Source organism: Mauremys reevesii, linkage group 8, assembly GCF_016161935.1.
Source record: "Mauremys reevesii isolate NIE-2019 linkage group 8, ASM1616193v1, whole genome shotgun sequence".
Classification (NCBI taxonomy): domain Eukaryota; kingdom Metazoa; phylum Chordata; order Testudines; family Geoemydidae; genus Mauremys; species Mauremys reevesii.
In genome coordinates this window covers 56752531-56772346 of record NC_052630.1, presented here as the reverse complement: position 1 = coordinate 56772346, position 19816 = coordinate 56752531, and the positions used below count along the sequence as shown (strand labels likewise).

Genomic DNA, 19816 nt, shown 5'->3' with positions numbered 1-19816 from the left:
TGCTCTGTAGGCAGCATCTCTGTTCAGGATCATCTCTATCATAGAGTCTTTGGGCATATCTAAACTGCTCTGCAGTTCACACTACAGGGGTCTGAAGAGCATTGTGCACCAAAGGGCTGTGGTGTAATTCCCCATGCAGACGCAGCAGGTGCAAACTAAAGAGTTCGCATTAACTTTTCAAATAGGACTACATTAATACGAAGTAGGGATCTTTTCATTTGCACCCACAGTGTCCACATGGGGCAGTTACAGCACAGCACTTTGGTTCACACTGCTTTTCACACCCCCGGATCCAAACTGTGGGGCAGTGTAGACATGCTTTTACATATTCCTTCACTCTCTGCTGCCTGTCTTGGGAGCATGCTGAGGATGATGACAGTTGAGAAAGTGGAACAAAAGTACAAAATTTTGTAAAGAAGAGATACACTGACATGTCCCACTGGACTTAACGTGTAAATGTAAGGAATATAAAATCTTGGTCATAGTTATTCTGTTTTAAAGCTGGAATCTCACAATTTGGTAATCACTAGACAGCACTTTGGTGTACTACCTTGGACAGTATCAGAGGGGTAGCCGTGTTAGTCTGGATCTGTAAAAGCAACAAAGAATCCTGTGGCACCTTATAGACTAACAGACTTTCTGCAGCATGAGCTTTCGTGGGTGAATACCCACTTCTTCAGATGCAAGATACCTTGGACAGTGAATGGCACTCGGACAAGGACTGATCCCATCAGATTTCTAGCCACACATTCATATTCAGAGGTATCCTCTTTCTGTGCTGAAACAATACGCAAGGAGCCATTAGACAAGACAGTCACTCTGTCATTGCTGAGGATAGGATGGCCTTGGCGGGACCACTCAATGGTTGGAGTAGGTTCTCCATTTGCTTGGCAGTTCAGGATTGCTGTGGTACCAGCATCAACCACCATCTCTACTGGTTCAACTGTAATAACTGGAGGACCTAAGAGAGAGGAGAGACTGTTTTAGCATCACTGCATTCTGCAATAAATGGCTACAAGAGCAGATGACATTTTTTTCATTGCATTGAGGTTTGGTCTGAGAAAAAGCATGAAATCCTATTTCATTAATTTTGGCATTAACTACAATTATACATCTTCAGAGATCCTTGAGAAATACAAGGTCAATGGTGGAAATTAAACATGACCCAGAATACACAAACAATGACAGTGGTATTGTGATTTGTATTATGGTAGCACACACAGGCCCCAAACAGGATTGAGGCCTGATTCTACAAACAACTAGTACCATCAGTAGTGCAAAAACACTTTTCAATTAATTCTCACAATACCTAAATGTGGCAGATATTATTCCCATTCTATACACAAGGAAACAAAAACAGAGGTAAAAGGTCTGATTCTTCTCTGAGTTATAAATGGAGAAGAGATGTTTGAAAATTCTGTCAGAAGAAAAATTATTCTAAAATTCCATCATTATTTGTGTAAGAATTAATTTAAAGCCCAGTTCTGCCCTCAAGAATATGCCAAAATCAGAAAAAGCAGTGAGGTGCCCAATTCCCATTGGTGAATTTTGACTGTCTCCTCCCAAAACTACAAAGGGACTTGCACACATGTATCCAAAGTCATCTTCTGGCCCCACTCTTGTAACACTAAATATCTGATTTGAGTCTTACTCTGAAGCGTTAGGGTCACACTTCGCTCAACCACGCCAGCATCATTTGTAGCTATACATGTATAGTCACCAGCATCTTCATTCTAAAGGACAATAAACAAGTAATCATATAAAATATCAACCTACATGAAGTAAGTTAATCTTTTCACAATGTATTTCCTGTCAGTGAGTTTGCTACAGTACAGTATGGCATGCAACAGACCTTAAAGAAGTAGAGGGAAATCATTAATTAACAACTACCAGAAAAGTTTATCATACAAGCTGCCAGTCTTTTAAACTACACCCAAAGTGACTTGAATTAAAAGGTTAACTGGGATGGGAGTTTGTTACAAGTAGGTGAGGATAGAGAGAAAAACAAGAGAACTGCATCCAAGTAGTATCTACATGGAATTCTTTCCAATGTTGCTTATGTCCTTTTATAGACTCATAGACTTTAAGGTCAGAAGGGACCATTATGGTCATCTAGTCTGACCTCCTGCACAATGCAGGCCACAGAATCCCACCCATCCACTTCTATAACAAACCCCCAGCCTATGTCTGAGTTATCGAAGTCCCCAAATTGCGGTTTGAAGACCTCAAGCTGCAAGGACTTAGTCTTTTTCTGAAACGTATATGGTAGGTTTCAAGTCCGTCAAAACCATCTGCTTGTTAATATTGTAGATTCCTATACAGTATGGTGCTGGATGTGTAAGTATATAAAATAGATTATAAATGTAGTGATACAAAGAGGATTATACACTACTATTGTTACTACCCAGTAGCCAAAAGTTTTAATAGCAATTTGAACATTTTACGTTTATTAATATTAAGCTAATGTCTGTTTTTTTTCTTCAACTATTTACATTTGTGAATCTAGAAGCTTTTTCTAAAACCTTTTATAAGGGCCACATTTTCAACTGCAGCTTCTAAACTTGAATGTGCAAATCATGAACATGCAATTTGAACATGCACACTAAAAGGTGGGGAGCTAACCAGGTTGAACTTTCAAATGTAGGATTTAGGGGCACAAGTAATTAAAATGGGGGGGAGGGGGAATCCTGGTACCATTATAGCCAATGTCAAAACTCCCACTTACTTCAACAAAGCCAGGATTTCATTATCAGATTTGTGTGCCCAAATTTTGAGGCTTTGTTAAGTCCTATTGAAAATTCAGCTCTGCAAGTTTATAGGGGATAGACAGAATAGATACAACATTCCCTTGCTTTGTTAGTGAGGTCACAGTAATTTGAGCAGAATATTTTAGACTGCACTAAAAAATTACATCTTTTAAAATGTAGAGTAACTACTGAATATTTTTTTAATAAAGGCAAATTTATATTCAGTTAAAATATACACCCTCTTGGATAAATGTATTTACTTATAATAATTAAATGTAGCATACAAACACATTTTAATGACTAGTGACTCACAACAGTGCCATAGATGGCAAGAGAACCATTGCTGAGTTGTCGGATCCTGTTGCTAATCTGAATGCCAACTCCTTTTTTGCTCCATTGGATTGTTGGAGGTGGATCTCCTCTGACCTCACAGTTCAATATAGCATTACCACCTAAGGGCTCAATCCAGCTAGAATAATAATCCCCTTGGAAGACCGGAGGCTCTGAAAATGATAAAAAGCAAAGCGAAAGCAAGAGATTCTAAATGAAACTACTGATAGGAATCCGCCATTCTTTGTTTTCATAAGATCTGAAGTTCAACTTGTTACCCCTTTCCCAATCAACCATGGCAGTGCTATTGGATACAACTAAAAATGAGGCTGTGTGAAATTGTCACTGATTGTGCTTAATATTGCAGTTATTTACACGTACCTTTGACATACACAAATCCAATAGCCTTTATAGAGCCAACTGTGTTTTCTGCTGTACATACATAGGTACCAGAGTCGTCTTTAGATACTCTTTCAATAACTAGTTCACTGTGTCCATTAGCATTGTCAAGTTTTGCTGTGGGGAGAAAAGATGTCTTTTAAAAACATTGAAGTAGCTCTGGAAAATATCAAAAAGTGATAAATATTTTGCAGGAACAGGTTTAGATTTACAAGGCTGCTTAGCAGCATGGCTCAATGGCATGCTTCTATAAAAGAACTTAACATTGCGTTGGACTAATTTCTGAGACACCTTTGATTACAGCCCTAAAATGCCTTTCCCTGTCTGCGTGTATGTTTTAGAGGGCTGAACAAGTAAGTCAAACAGTGTTCCTTGACTGGTCACTCTATTGTGAATGAATTTGCCCTGCTTCTCCTTTCAGTCCATTCATGTTTTGCATTCCACCACCAGTGAAGTTTGGAATGGAGAGGGGTAACTAGTGGTGTTCCCCAACGGTCAGTCCTAGGACCAATCCTATTCAATTTATTCATAAATGATCTGGAGAAAGGGGTAAACAGTGAGGTGGCAAAGTCTGCAGAGGATACTAAACTGCTCAAGATAGTTAAGACCAAAGCAGATTGTGAAGAACTTCAAAAAGATCTCACAAAACTAAGTGATTGGGCAACAAAATGGCAAATGAAATTTAATGTGGATAAATGTAAAGTAATGCACATTGGAAAAACTATACATACAATATGACGGGGGCTAATTTAGCTACAACAAGTCAGGAAAAAGTTCTTGGAGTTATCATGGATAGTTCTCTGAAAATGTCCATGCAGTGTGCAGAGGCAGTCAAAAAAGCAAGCAGGATGTTAGGAATCATTAAAAGGGGGATAGAGAATAAGACTGAGAATATATTATTGCCCTTATATAAATCCATGGTATGCCCACATCTCGAATACTGTGTACAGATGTGGTCTCCTCACCTCAAAAAAGATATTCTAGCACTAGAAAAGTTTCAGAAAAAGGCAACTAAAATGATTAGGGGTTTGGAGAGGGTCCCATATGAGGAAAGATTAAAGAGGCTAGGACTCTTCAGCTTGGAAAAGAGGAGACTAAGGGGGGATATGATAGAGGTATATAAATCATGAGTGATGTGGAGAAAGTGGATAAGGAAAAGTTATTTACTTATTCCATAATACAAGAACTAGGGGTCATCAAATGAAATTAATAGGCAGCAGGTTTAAAACAAATAAAAGGAAGTTCTTCACGCAGCGCACAGTCAACTTGTGGAACTCCTTACCTGAGGAGGTTGTGAAGGCTAGGACTATAACAGCGTTTAAAAGGGGACTGGATAAATTCATGGTGGCTAAGTCCATAAATGGCTATTAGCCAGGATGGGTAAGGAATGGTGTCCCTGGCCTCTGTTTGTCAGAGGATGGAGATGGATGGCAGGAGAGAGATCACTTGATCATTGCTTGTTAGGTTCACTCCCTCTGGGGCACCTGGCATTGGCCACTGTCGGTAGACAGATACTGGGCTAAATGGATCTTTGGTCTGACCCAGTACGGCTGTTCTTATGTTCTTATGGACAGGGTTCCTAAAGCCCTTCTCCAGAGTCCAGGAACAGAGGCAATTTAATGTTAATTGTAGTTTTGGTATTCTACGCTAACAAGTTCCAGATATTACCATTGTCTAGACCAGTGTTTCCCAAACTTGGAACACCGCTTGTGTAGGGAAAGCTCCTGGCAGGCCAGGCCAGTTTGTTTACCAGCCACGTCTGCAGGTCCGGCTGATCACGGCTCCCAGTGGCCGCGGTTTGCCGCTCCAGGCCAATGGGGGCTGCCGGAAGCGGCAGACAGCACATCCCTTGGCCCGCACCGCTTCCAGGGGCTTTCCCTGCACGAGCGGCATCCCAAGTTTGGGAAACACTGGTCTGGACAGTTTGTTACCCAGGCCATACTATGTTTTTCCCCTTATGAACTTTATACTGTAATCTCAAACTGACATCACTGCACACTAACACCACTTCTGGAGGGGGAAAGACTCTGTGTCAGACTGACAATTAAGTACTGATATCACTCACCAGGGACAATATTGTTGTTAAAAGTCCAAGTTATTTTGGGTATCGGAGTCCCAGTTGCTTTACAAGTTAATCTGAGTTGTTCTCCTTTATTCAAAGCTATGTCTCCAGGCAGTTCAGTGAAAGCTGGGAGCACATGGACCATCAGACTGACAGTGTGTATATCTTCACCAACAGCATTGCTGGCAACACAGGTATAACTACCAGAATCTTCAGGCTGAAAGAAGAGGGAAAAAAACAGGGGGAGGCGTTGGTGCTTGAACATCATCAATTGTAATGATGGGGGGGAATCCCAAAAAATTTGGAACTTGAGTTCAGTTGGAATGTTCATCTGACTGAATTTTAAATTTTGGCAACTCGCTAGTAATATATTGGAAGCTACGATGAATCAGTCTCATCAGCCTAACTTGATGATTGAATGTCACAATGTAGCAAACCCAGCAGATTACCTGAGACTAATACATCACAGCTATGGCAAGGACAAGTAAGTGGAATAGGCTGATTTTCTATTCCAAACTTAAAACTGTCTAGAAGCCACGCACAGAACAGCTTGGTATCATAAATAATGGAGCTGTCCATCTTACTGTCCTTCCAACTGAAGGTACAATAAAGAGTTCACACTACACAGAAGAGAATCCAAAGAGCTAAGAGGGAAAAGGTAAATGCGACTAGCAGTTGAGCTTAGTAATAATTTCAGGAATGGCAAGTAGAGTGGACAAAACCAGCCTTAAAAGTGGCACTTCATAACATTAAGCTGGACCCCACAATCCTTATGCTGGCAAAGCTCCCCTGCCATCAACAGACATTTTCCCTTAATAAGGACAGTATGCTTGGAACTAGTGTGACTCCTTCTAAGACAAAAGTATATGATGTGGAAGAGAAGAAAAAAATATTGGGCAAGAAAGGGGTTGTGAATATACTGATCTGGAATTTCCAGATGTTAGCTGACATGCAGGCTCCTTGGTGAAAATGCCCAAATGGCCAAATCCAAGAGCTTTCCATTGCAAGCTTTGCAGAAATATTTCCACTATTTAATACATTTTAAGGCCAGATCTGAATGGTACTGGGCACTTCTTGTGACATGCTGCTTGCCCATACCTTCCATTGACTCTAGGGAGAGCTGAAGGCATACAGCACCTCACTGGAGGCATTCAACACCCTCTGCTCATTAGAGGCTTTACAATGGGCTGACATTTCATCATGCTGTACATTTCTTAGGCTGTAAAAATAACATGCAAAACACTAGAAAGGAGGGTGCTGACCTTCTAAACAAAAAAACAACTACGATCCATGAAATCCTCCAGTATACTTAATTTAAGAGAGCACTGGACTGTTTTAACAATGTGTATTCTATGCAGTTATGTTCTAAAAATGTTGTGAATTTATCTCCCATGATCAGCACTCTTGGAATCAGTGTTTCTCTGTTTATCCACAGAATAGGTAGCAATTGGCTAGTTTCAGGCCATGTTTTCTACAAGTAAGCCTATACTGTGCCTCAACCCTGACCTGCAGGGACTTTCTTTTGACATAAGAATTATAGACTCCACACAATCTTTCTGTTCATTCATTCCAGACAAATAAAACCTTTCATGCTGCTCAATTTTCACATGAAAAAATACACAATATATAATGAGATTCAAATTCATAACACTTACAACAGCATTCTCCAAAACGAGATCTCCATACTGCATAGCCCTGTATTTTCCTACTGTGTCTGTTAAAGGTATATTGTCTTTCTTCCAGTTTATTGTTGGCGTTGGGATACCATCAGCCACACATGACAGAACAGCCTGGGAATTCTCAATGACTGTGTGCTGCACCTCTGAACTACGGATTTTAGGTGGAACTATGGGGAGATTTAAAAAGAAATTAATTACTGTCTATAGTTTTCAGCCTTCCATTCAGCCAGATACTGGTGTAGGAACATCAGAAATGACACATCAGACCAGACCAGTGGGTCATCTAATCATGTCTCCAACAGTGATCAGTATCCAAAGCTCCAGAGAAAGGTGTGGAACCTACATAACAGAAAATTATGTAGAGACATACTCACAGGGGCTGGTTCTTCCTAAAGCCAGTCAGTTAGTGGTTTGCTTATGTCATAAAGCAGGAGTTTTATGCTAGCTGGTGTAACTATCCTGAAGTCTCTCACTACAACTTTGGCCTCTAACACATCAGTGCAAGAGACTTCTGTCACGATAATGGGCCAGCCTATGTCATTCCTTTCTAGTCCTACTTACTGTGCACAATAAGTTCCATGTTAGAACTGCTTGATCCTGCCACGTTTGCAGCCATGCATGTGTAATGTCCAGTGTCACCAGGCTGTACAAATGCAAACTGCAAAGCCCCAGTGCTGAGAATTCGCTGCCTGAAGGACTCTGTAACCTGCTGTCCTTCTTTGTGCCATGTGATCTCAGGCACAGGGTAGCCTTCCACTTCACACTGCAGAGTGGCAGATTTATCCACAGCAACTATGTATTTCTTAGAATGAGGTTTGATAACTGGAGGAACTGAAAGAGAATGAAGAAGTAAAACACATTGTTCGGAAATGTATAAACTTAAACACACATACACAGATACACACACACATGCTTTATTTCCTATCCAGAATAATTTAAAAAACACAGTTTACTCTTCTTGCTAAATAATTTCACCTATCAGTTACAGTTGCAAAACAGCATCCAAATCCAAGTGCGAAGTAAAGCAAATAGATGACATTCTATTGGTAGCACATTGCGTGCCCTGCCCTGGTGGGAAGGAAGGTGCAGAGTTATGTCCTTCTGGGCAGGGGAAAGGAACAACCCCAGATCTGGTGCTCATCTGAAGGCAAAGATCGTGCAGTGCGTTTTTCATGTACTAAACACTACAAGCACAATTGTATGGCAAACTGACATCAGGACTGATACCTCTTAACAATACCTGTAATGGTGAAGGTCATGAAGTTAATAGGGGCTGTACTGAACGGCGAATTGTGGACCATTACCAGAACACCTTACATAAGTGTTCTTTGTTGGTAGCAGCTCAAGTGGGTTTGTCCTGGAGGTGTGAACCCATCATGAAGCACATGACAGAGAATCTGTTAAAGCCCTATTATTGCACTGCATGGTCACACAGTAATGACAATTCATATCCCTGCTATATTTTTGGTTTCCATTGCTCTCAATGTGAGATAAAAACCAATCTTGTTTTTCTTTTTGAGGTGTACCGCTGTCTCTGAAGGTAGAGAAGAAATGTTTGCTGGCCGCTGCAGGGAATTGACTAGTTCTATTATTTGTTTGCAGGAACTAATTTTACAATCTTAAATGTTTACTAAGTAATGAGTCCAAATTATAAAGGAAAAATCTTAAAATTTACAGTAGGATCTAATTTTCCTGTGGGTGAAAATGGAAATAAATCCCAGTGCCTTCCGTAGCAGGTCAGCTAGGAATGAATTTGGTCCATATACATTGCTCAGAACAGGGACCTCACTAACTGTGAATATGCACAGCTTTCTTGTGTAGAAAACTGGAGTTATGGTGATGACTTACCTTGAACTTTTAGCTTAATCTTCCCTAGGGCAGTACCAGCTGGATTCTGAGCCACACATATGTAAGTGCCAGCATCCTCAACAGTTGTTCTTGCAATCTGTAAACTACCACTGGGAAGAACTGTATAACTATTGCCTAAAACATGCATAAGAAAGGTAGAAAAAACATTTTTATAAATAAGGTAATTAGACCAAAATCTTTAAAGAATGAGAACATGAGTTTAAATGCTACAGCAGAATTATCAGCATCATAAAGCTAAGATACCTGTTGTGTTTACATTGATGCCCTCCTTCTGCCACGTTATTATGGGACGAGGTGTACCTGTTGCTTCACATGGTAAAAGAATGGGGTTGTTCAGGATAACATCTAGTGTTCCTGGCTGCACCTGAATAGCTGGTAGCTCTATGAATTGGAATGGAACAGAAAGAGGCAGTTGATTAGAAATGGAAGTTATTTACCAGTAACTGGAGGTTCTTCAAGATGCGTGGTCCGTATCTGTATTCCACACAGGGTCTGCATGTGCACCAGTGTTTTGTTTTGTTTTTTAAACAAGCATTGTCCATTGGCCTGCACTTGTGCCATAGCTTTCCTCATGCTCCGAACCGAGGGCATAAAGCATGGTGTGGGCTGATGCCTCTCCAGTTTCCCATTCTTACCACAGTCCAAACAATCGGCAGCAGAGAATGGACAGTGGAATACAGATAGGGACCACACATCTCGAAGAACCTCCAGTTACAGTAAGTAACTTCCATTTCCTCTTTGAGTGATGGTCCCTATGTGTATTCCACACATAGGAGATTAATAAGCAATAGTCAAACAGGAGGTGTGTGCAAGGACACAGAAGTGACATCTGACCCTATTACAGCTGTCCCCATCGCTGTTTCCATGGTGGACAATTGGACCAAAGTGAAATGTCTTGTGCAAGTTTGAGAAGAGCTCCAAGTATCTACCTTACATATCTCTAGTAAGGGTACATTTCTCAGAGCTGTAACCGAAGCATCCTGCCCTCTTGTGAAATAAGCATTCATCCCTTCCGGGGTGTGTGGGTGTGTGTGGTGGTGGTGGGGGGGATATAAGCTAGTTGGTAAGAAAGGATAATATAACCTGAGATCCACTTAAAAAGTCTCTGTGCCATTATAGCTTGACCTCGTTGATTGCTCTGCTATGGAAACAAATAGTTTAGCTGTCCTTTGTTCTTTGTAGATAAAAAGCCAAAGCCCTTTGAACATCCAGATGCATCCTTCTCTCTCCCTCTGAGGCATGAGGATTGGGAAAAATGCTAGTGAATGGATGTCCTGACTCATATGAAACTTGAAAACTACTTTAGGGATGAATCTGAGGTGGGGGCATAATGAGACCTTTTCTTTAGAGAAGGTAGTATATGGCAGGTCCCCCATGTGCCACCCTCTCCTCTCCCCCCCCCACAAGCTCCCTGACTCAGGTTAATGTTATAGCTGTTAGAAAGGTCACCTTCATGGACAGATCAGCCATTAAGCATGTCGCTAGAGGCTCAAAGGAAGGTTTAGTAAGATATGATAGAACAAAATTGAAGTCCCACTAAGATGTGAACTTCACCAACGGTGGAAAGGATCTGAGAAGCCTCTTCAGAAATCTAGTTGTGACAGGATGAGTGAAGATCATATGGTTACCCACCCAAGAGGGAGGAATTGGTAACGATGGGTGCCTCTGGAGTTGGTGTGAGGAAAGGGGTCCCTTCTCAAAACTTCTCTGGTTTTGTCCACCAGACAAGAGAGTCTAACACCTTGGATGGAACAGACACCCGCTTAAAACTTTAAACGGAGTGGAGATTAGGGATAATCTTGGAATGGCACAATATCTGAACGAATATTTTGCCTCGGTCTTTAATGAGGCTAATGTAGGGCTAAGAAATAGTGATAGAGGGACTGATGGGAATGAAGATATGGGGGTAGACATTACGGTATCTGAGGTAGAAGCCAAACTTGAACAGCTAAACGGAAGTAAATCGGGGGGCCCGGATAATCTACATCCTAGAATATTAAGGGAATTGGCGAGTGAAATTGCAAGCCCGTTAGTGATGATTTTTAATAAATCTCTAAACTCGGGGGTTGTACCGTTTGACTGGAGATTAGCTAATATAGTTCCTATATTCAAGAAGGGGAAAAAAAGTGGCCCGGGTAACTACAGGCCTGTTAGTTTAACATTTGTAGTATGCAAAGTCATGGAAAAAATTTTAAAGGAGAGAGTGGTTACAGACCTTGAGGCCGATGGCAACTGGGACAAATTACAGCATGGATTTACGAAAGGTAGATCGTGCCAAACCAACCTGATCTCCTTCTTTGAGAAAGTAACAGATTTTTTAGACAAGGGAAATGCGGTGGATCTAATATATCTGGATTTCAGTAAGGCGTTTGATACGGTACCGCATGAGGAATTACTGGTTAAATTGGAAAAGATGGGGATCGAAATGAAAATCCAGAGGTGGATAAGGAGCTGGTTAAAGGGGAGACTGCAGAGGGTCATATTGAAGGGGGAACTGTCGGGTTGGAGGGGGGTTACCAGTGGAGTTCCTCAAGGTTCGGTTTTGGGTCCGATTTTATTCAATCTATTTATCGCTGACCTGGGAACCAAGAGTAGGAGTGGGCTGATAAAGTTTGCGGATGACACAAAGTTGGGAGGTATTGCAAATTCGGAAAAGGATCGGGATATCCTCCAGGGAGATTTGGATGACCTTGTAAACTGGAGTATTAGTAACAGGATGAAATTCAATAGTGAGAAGTGTAAGGTTATGCATTTAGGGATGACTAACAAGAACTTTAGTTATAAGCTGGGGACGCACCAGTTGGAAGTAACGGAGGAGGAGAAGGACCTAGGAGTCCTGGTTGATCGTAGGATGACTATGAGTAGGCAATGTGATGTGGCCGTTAAAAAAGCTAATGCAGTCTTGGGATGCATTAGGCGAGGTATTTCTAGTAGGGATAAGGAGGTGCTAGTCCCGTTATATAAGGCGTTGGTAAGACCTCATTTGGAGTACTGTGTGCAGTTTTGGTCTCCCATGTTTAAGAAGGATGAATTCAAACTGGAACGGGTACAAAGAAGGGCCACTAGAATGATCCGAGGAATGGAAAGCCTGTCGTATGAAAGGAGACTTGAGGAGCTCGGTTTGTTTTCCTTAACCAAAAGAAGGATAAGAGGAGATATGATTGCACTCTTTAAATATATCAGAGGGATAAATACCAGGGAAGGAGAGGAATTATTTCAGCTCAGTGCTAATGTGGACACGAGGACAAACGGTTATAAATTGTCAGTCAGGAAATTTAGGCTTGAAATTAGACGAAGGTTTCTAACCATCAGAGGAGTGCAATTCTGGAACAGCCTTCCGAAGGAAACAGTGGAAGAAGGACCTCCATGACTTTAAGATTAAGCTAGATAAGTTTATGGAGGAGATAGTATGATAGGATAACGGGCTTAGTCAATAGGTCAATTAAGTGCCACACTGGTAATTAGTACAATGGGTCAATGATAGGATATTGTTAGCCTTTTTCCAGAGGGTATGGCTGGAGAGTCTTGCCCGCATGCTCGGGGTTCAGCTGACCGCCATATTTGGGGTCGGGAAGGAATCTTCCTCCAGGGTAGATTGGCAGTGGCCCTGGAGGTTTTTCTCCATCCTTCGAAGCATGGGGCAGGGGTCGCTTGCTTAAGGAGTGGGTGGATCGGCTTATGTGGCCTGCATCTTGCAGGAGGTCAGACTAGATGATCATAATGGTCCCTTCTGATCTTGAATTCTATGATTCTATGTTGCCTTTGTCTGGTGAGTACATGGAGAGAAGCCAGGCTTGTAAGCAATGAAGATGAAGCCTGGTGAGTGGTGTCATATGTTTGCATGAGGACACATGGCTAAGGAGAGAAAGACATCCTGAGTATGATAGGTACTTGTTGTCTGAGAGTGCTCATGGCCTGAAACCTCTCAAGAGGTAGGAACGCTCTTGCTGTGGTCGTATCCAGTGTTGCCTCTATAAAGTTTATGTACCTCATGGGGATCAACGTGGATTTTTCATGGTTGACTCAAATACCAAGGGAAGCTAGAAGGCTAAGGTGCCCACCAGACTTCTTCTTGGGAGTTGCCTATCAGAAGCCAGTCATCGAGGTATGGGAAGACTGTAAATCCCACTCTTCTCATCCAAACTGCCACCACTAAAAAAAAATCTTTGTAAAGACCCTGGGTGCTGTGGCCAGTCCAAGGAGACGACTCTGAATTGGTAATGGTCTTGACCAAAAGAGGAACCTGACAGCAGCTGCTGCCAGCAAGCTCCCTCTGTTCTGAGCCCTGTTGTGTGTCCCCCTGCTCTGTGGAGATGGCCTGATGGGGTAAAGGAGTGGGGGCCAGGAGCAGAGGGGAGGGAGACACCCTGACATTAGCACCCCTCTTTCCCCCTTTCCCTTGCACAGAAAGCAGGAGGCTCCTGGGAGCAGCTCCAAGGCAGAGGCTAGAAGCAGCCAGGGCCATCCTCATGCATATGCAAAGTACACAGCTGCATAGGGCACCAGGACATTTGGGGCACCACATTTCCTGGTGCCCTGCGCAGTTGCGTGCTGCTCCAGCCCCTGCTCTGGCTCTTCCCCAGGGCCCCCGCCCCACTCCACCCTGCCTCTTCCTGCCCCTGCTCCGCCCCAGCCCCACCCCCACTCCCCTGAGCTCTGCAGCAGGGCTGGGCCTGCACTCCCCGGCGGTGGGAAGTGCAGCAACCCGGCCCCAGTTGCGCTGCCGGTGAGCCAGCCCAGCCCCCTCCTCCCCCTGCGTAAGGCCCCAGAATAGCTTGGGACAGCCCTGGTGGCAGCACACAGCAGTCAGGGGAGGGACAGCTGAACTGCTCAGCAATTGATAGCCTGCTGGGCGGCTGCCACACAGGGAACTTAGGGGATCGGGGAGCTGATAGGGGGACTGCCGGTCCATCCTGGTTCCAAGCCCCACCAGCTAGCTCCAGTGGGCTGCTCTTTCTCCATGCAGTGGACAAAGCAGGCGGCCGTCAAAAAACGTTATAAATGAGCATTGTGCAACTTTAAACGAGCATGTTCCCTATAACAATGAAACAACGTTAACTGGGATGACTTTAAGTGAGGCATTACTATACTGCATTGGCTCTAGAAGTGGATGGGAGCACCAGGAGCTGTTTTTCCTGACTCTTCACCATCAGAGCCAATGTCGGAACCGTCAGAGCTATACCCTTGTGCACCAACTTCTCCTGCTGAGAAGATATACTCAGGCCTAAGTCCTCAGCGCCCATGTGTACTGGGTCTCCCAATTTTGACATGGTCAAGGAGGGATCCTCTCTCTTCAGGGCAGTTTTAGACAAAGATGACTCATCCCTGCGTCTATGAGAGTGCCCCTTACTCTCATGTGAAGCTTCCTCCTTAGGCTTAGCAGTCTTAGCCTCTGTCCTCAAGCTCATGCTTGGAGGGGTGCTGCCTGCTTGCTGAGACTGATATACAAGGGTATGTCCTCAGTTCAGAACTGATTGGGGTCCCATTCCTTCTCCATCATATATTTTCTAAGTCCCAGTTCCCAACCCTCATGAATTCTGGGGGGAAAGGCGCATCAGATGCTGCACTTGGCAGAGATATGAGCCTTACCCAGGCAATAGAGGCAGAATTGATGTTTGTCGCTCACAGAAAAGGAGAGGGCAGGAAACACAGTTTTTGCACCCCAGGACACTGGGCACAATCCCATACTTCTTGGGGGTGGGAATTCCGTGTGGGAACAGAAGGGGGAAAACCTAGGTTAGGCTACACTATAAAAACTACAAAACTGCTAAAAACTAAATATACAATATCTTTAGAGCAATGATGCAGTAGAAAGAAGCTGAGAACACCCAAGATTCTGACTCAGATCAGGTAGTGCTAAGAAGGAACTGGACAGGCGTCGACACACCCCACCTTCTATGCCCTCAGTTTGGCGCTCAAGAGGAGCTAGAGCGCATGGGTGGGTGAATGGATACTGCTTGTAAAAAAAAATTCCAGACTCAGGTCCAGGTATACTTGCATACTTACATGTGGAATACACATAGTGTACATTGACGAAGTTGTAATATTTTTATGGCTGGAAAATAAAACAAAGACAAATTGTACAATGTGAGAGGCTAAGAACATTTAACTATTGAGGGCAGGGTTCTATTATCCTTTTGATGAGTCCAGTAGGACTACTCTTGCATAATATGGAACTACTCATCATATGGATTAAAGAATTTAGCCCTGCATATTTAGTTCACCTAATGAATCTACTTTAATTAAGCAAAACAACAAAGCAGAAAAAGCCCTAACAGAAAAAATCAAAGCAGGTCATATCTGTGGCCAGATCATAATATCCTAGGCATTAGAGTTGGAAAAAGCTATCAGATCATTTAGTGCATGCCTTCATCAATGCATGATTGCTTTCTACATTGTATTCCAAGTGCTGAATCAGTCTAAATTAAAAGAGCCCACGCTTTGTAGCTTCCACCAGATACAAATATATTTATACAAGGCCAAATTTTCACACGCTTACTTATGTTGAATGGTATCTTACTCCCCGAGTAGCCAGTATATCTATGAAACTACTCACATGAGTAAGATACTACTGAACATGAGTAAGACTGGCACAATGTGGTCCCACCATTATTCTGTATTATTATTCTAATATTTTCTTTTCAAAACCAACTAAAGCTGTTTATAAAACATGTTTCTATTCAAGTTCCCACCTCACCCTGAACATGAAGAGTAACATGTCTGTGTGCAGTGCCAGCAGCATTCCGGGCCACACAGGTATACCTTCCTGCATGGTCTAACTGTGCAGCAGTTATTTCAATCATTCCTAGAAAAAAAGAGAATTCATTATACAGTATTGTAGTATATTACACTATCTTATGTTCAAAGAAAACAGAGAAACCATAATACCATTTAAGAACCCTAAATTTTTATTCCAAAATATTTACAATGAAAATAGTAATACACCTTCTTCTAGCATTTTCTGCATCTACTCAAATCCTGCATAATACCTGAAGATAGAATCCTGTAGCTATCTCCTCTGGGAAGGAGTCGTATCCCATTTTTGGTCCAGTGGATTGAGGGGACAGGAACACCTGAAGCAGTGCAGGAAATTACTGCTGGAGACAGTTTTGTTACCAGAAGATCTGTAGCTTCATCTGCTATGGATGGGGGCACTAAAGCAAGGAGAACAGTGTTAGGATTATCAATCATTCTCATGTCATATAGAGGTTTGCATATAGCAATGTCCTCTTTCTTAACAAGAGTAAAAGCTCAATAGAATAAGCATCAAAATTACAGTTCTCATTTAAATAAAGGATTGTCCTGAAGACATTTGTGGTATCATAATACATGTGCATTTACAATGTCTGCTTTACCTTGTACAATGAAATCAATTGTTCTTTGATCCTCTCCTGCATCATTTGACACAGTGCACTCATAGACTGCAGTGTCATCCACAGTGGGAGAAATGATTAGTAGGGAACCCGAAGACAAAAGCCTGAAATAGAGAAATTAGGAGATATTGAAACATCTCTTCACTCAGCACATTGTCAGTCCATTGAATTCATTGCCACAAGAGGTCAAATTTTAATATTGTTGCTGAATTTTAAAAATGGCTGCACTATTTTATATATTTAGTATTCATACTGCATGGACTAAAGACTTGACTGAACACAGGACCTTCTGTTCTAAAAGCACAGACCTATAAATATGAACTAAAAGGCAATCTGTTAGTTATAGACTTGTTTAAGGTTTATAGAAGACTCTGAGACAAGCCACCAGAGGATTATATAATTACAGACATGCAAACAAGTCTGCGATTTCACAATAGAAGACAATGGTACAGAGCCACAATGTTACTACAGTAACATTAATGGTAACATTAATTACTTGCAAATAGCAATTGTAAACATTTAATGGAAGTTAGGTAAGAAGTCAATTCTCACATTTCAGAGTGTAAGCTGAGCACTATAAGGGTCAGGAAAGATTTCCCACCTACACAGTAAAACAAGAGCACACAGAGATGGAGCTCTTTACATGGGGATCTTGCTGCTCTGGCATGGAATGGGAGTCCACTCTGGGGCCCCAAACCCATTCCCAGTATCCCATTAAGAGCTCTCTGTGGGAGTGGAATCTGGGTCACTATGGGAAGCCAATGTTTGGTGGGGTCAGGGCCAAAAGAAAGCAAAGTGTCCCCCGCACCATCTCTTTCTTGTAGGTCAGCCCTGGCCAGAGAGAATCCCTCGCAGCCTGGCTTTGGTGGAGGGTAGAGATATGAGACACTGGGGTTCCACAGTAATAAATCCACAGGGTTTGAAGGAGGAACCCACCACTCTTTCATCCGAGGAGCAAACCCCATACAGTTCCAGGGGATCCTTAGGAATTTTTCTCACCCTGGGCCATTCTTTGTGCTTCACTGTGGCCCATCTGGCCAAACAGTTGCAAACTGAGAACTAATTATTGCTGTTCTGAGCTGCAACAGTTTGCTCTTAGCAAACGTTAGTGCCTCACTCTGGCAAAATCTAAATGTTTCCAGGGTCTACAGGGCCCATATACAAATGGAATGTCTGAGCTTTCTCTCTCTGGTTTTCTCAGTGTTTCCACCAACCAGGAACATAAATACCATGAAAAGAGCATATTGTACATTATTTTGACCTCTTCAGTGGATCTCAGAGGTGAGTAAAAAACATTAAGTCAAATGCAAATAGATACACATTGTTAAAATACAAGGCAAAGAATTGAACTTTATTACTAAACATGTGTACATCAGGTGGCAGGCAATGTTTTATTTAAACCAGTTCACCAGTAAACCAGTTCAGTACTGCTACTAACAGTCATGCAATGAAGTTTGTCTATTTATTTAAAAGCAAATTTTAAATTAAATTAAAATAGGCCAAACCAATCTCTGAATAGATTTGCACCAGAGATGAATTTAGCCCTCAACAAAGATTAGAGCATTTCTCACCTGTATGTATTCTGATTCTGATCAACATTAAGGAGATGCCCATTCTTCTTCCAACTTATTGCTGGCCTGGGGATTCCAGTGGTGTCACAGGGCAGGGTGGTTTGGACATTTACAGTAACTGTAAAATTGGTGGGTCCAGGAGCGATAGATGGAGGAACTAAAGAACATATGAAGCCCAGGTAATTTTAAGAGAATGTATATTTTTTCAAGTTGAACTATTTGAAACTATCCTTTTCTGTAGCACGGATCATTTGACATTTATAAATTTGCCAAAAAATGCACTCGGGAATGTCTCTCAGTTCTGTGTATATCCTGTTGATGTACACACACCAGTTAACAAAGAACAACTGTTTTTTCTGTTCACAAATATTTAGGCAGTGTTCATAACAAACAGAATTTCTAAGGGCTTACAAAAAAAACCAACCTCTAGAGAGAAGCCTTAAACAAAATTCCAGATGTGAATAATCCTGCATTTTGGGGACATCTATATTCTGTGCTTGGATCTGACTTTCATTGACCCCTTTCTCTATAATGGCCTGAACCAGTGTCCCAGATCCAAGTAGCCCAAAGCCTGAGTACTTGAAAAGCAGGCTATGAGTTGCTTTTCTGCAGTTCCAGTCCATTACTAATATGGATTTCAAGATTCAGCAACAATCAAGAAATCCAATGTGTCCAGTTTTTGTAGAACATTTGTGTTTATCTGAAAAAGAAATATTTACCCTGGACCTGTAGATCAATTCGCTTGCGTTCAGTACCGGCTGCATTGGTTGCCATACACAAATATCGTCCAGTGTCGGTAACGTGTGCTGTGTGAATGTACAGGGACCCATCCTCTAACACTGAATGTCTAAAACAAAGTTATAGGCATTAATTACATTTTTCATGGCAGGAAATGTGGCTAAGTGTTGTGAGGAAAGAGAAACAGAAGAACACAGGGGGCACAAGGGTAGGCAAAATGTGTAGCACCTTAATTTGGCCATATAAAATTTGCCTTTTTGAACATATTACACTCATTCTGCCTTGAGTCTGTCTTTCTGCACTTCTGCTACCCCCTTACACAGTAATTATGAAAACTGACTCCTACAATGACTTTCAAATGGAAATACATCAGCTTTGTATATGTTATGAAAGAGGAAATTTTTATTATCACTCATTTAAACTGAGAAAATCCAAATGATGAATGAATACACACTGAATGAATGAATACTAACATTAATACTGAGTTTGTGAATGTAAAACTAATGCAAATAAAATCCCAAGAGATTTCACTCCAAGTCTTCTATTACAAATACATTGTTAAAAAGTTTCTACAGAATGTTATTCTGACTATTAGATGCTACCTGGCATTGTTTCCAGCAAAAATAGCCCCATCCTTTCTCCATGTAATTCTTGGGGTTGGCACTCCTTCTGCAACACACTCCAGAACAACAGACTTATTTATAGTCACAACAACTGTCTGAGGACCATCTTTGATTGTGGGAGCAACTGTATAAGAAAGAATGCCACATGATATTAGAGAGAGAGAGAGAGAGCTGTATTCTGAACTGTTTTAAATTAGACCCATGGAAATGTCTGCTATGAAAAAGGAATTGTGCTCCCATGAGTGTACCAACAAGCTTCTTTAAATCTGATACAATACATGAAAGCTGGTATGCTGTAATGGAAAATTAAAGAAAAACTTCTTATCTTTTACAAATTAAAAAGATGATAGATTTCTGTGCCACCTACTAATGATCTTACATTGTTAGAATTGGCACATGGCATGGTCTCAGCACAGGGGGATGGA

General features: G+C 41.9%; 1 protein-coding gene across 1 annotated transcript in view; it reads right to left on the bottom strand.

Moving 5' to 3' along the window:
* HMCN1 (hemicentin 1) overlaps positions 1-19816 on the bottom strand; it is a 324395-nt gene that overhangs the window by 35435 nt on the left and 269144 nt on the right. Inside the window, exons 73-87 of the mRNA XM_039483793.1 lie at positions 19371-19515; positions 18750-18877; positions 18031-18187; positions 16442-16563; positions 16076-16240; positions 15784-15891; positions 9330-9467; positions 9066-9200; positions 7779-8048; positions 7194-7384; positions 5542-5755; positions 3459-3593; positions 3060-3250; positions 1652-1733; positions 692-961 (exon numbers count right to left, since the gene is read on the bottom strand). Coding sequence (XP_039339727.1) covers positions 692-961; positions 1652-1733; positions 3060-3250; positions 3459-3593; positions 5542-5755; positions 7194-7384; positions 7779-8048; positions 9066-9200; positions 9330-9467; positions 15784-15891; positions 16076-16240; positions 16442-16563; positions 18031-18187; positions 18750-18877; positions 19371-19515 — 2451 coding nt within the window. The remainder of the gene's footprint in view (positions 1-691; positions 962-1651; positions 1734-3059; positions 3251-3458; positions 3594-5541; positions 5756-7193; positions 7385-7778; positions 8049-9065; positions 9201-9329; positions 9468-15783; positions 15892-16075; positions 16241-16441; positions 16564-18030; positions 18188-18749; positions 18878-19370; positions 19516-19816) is intronic.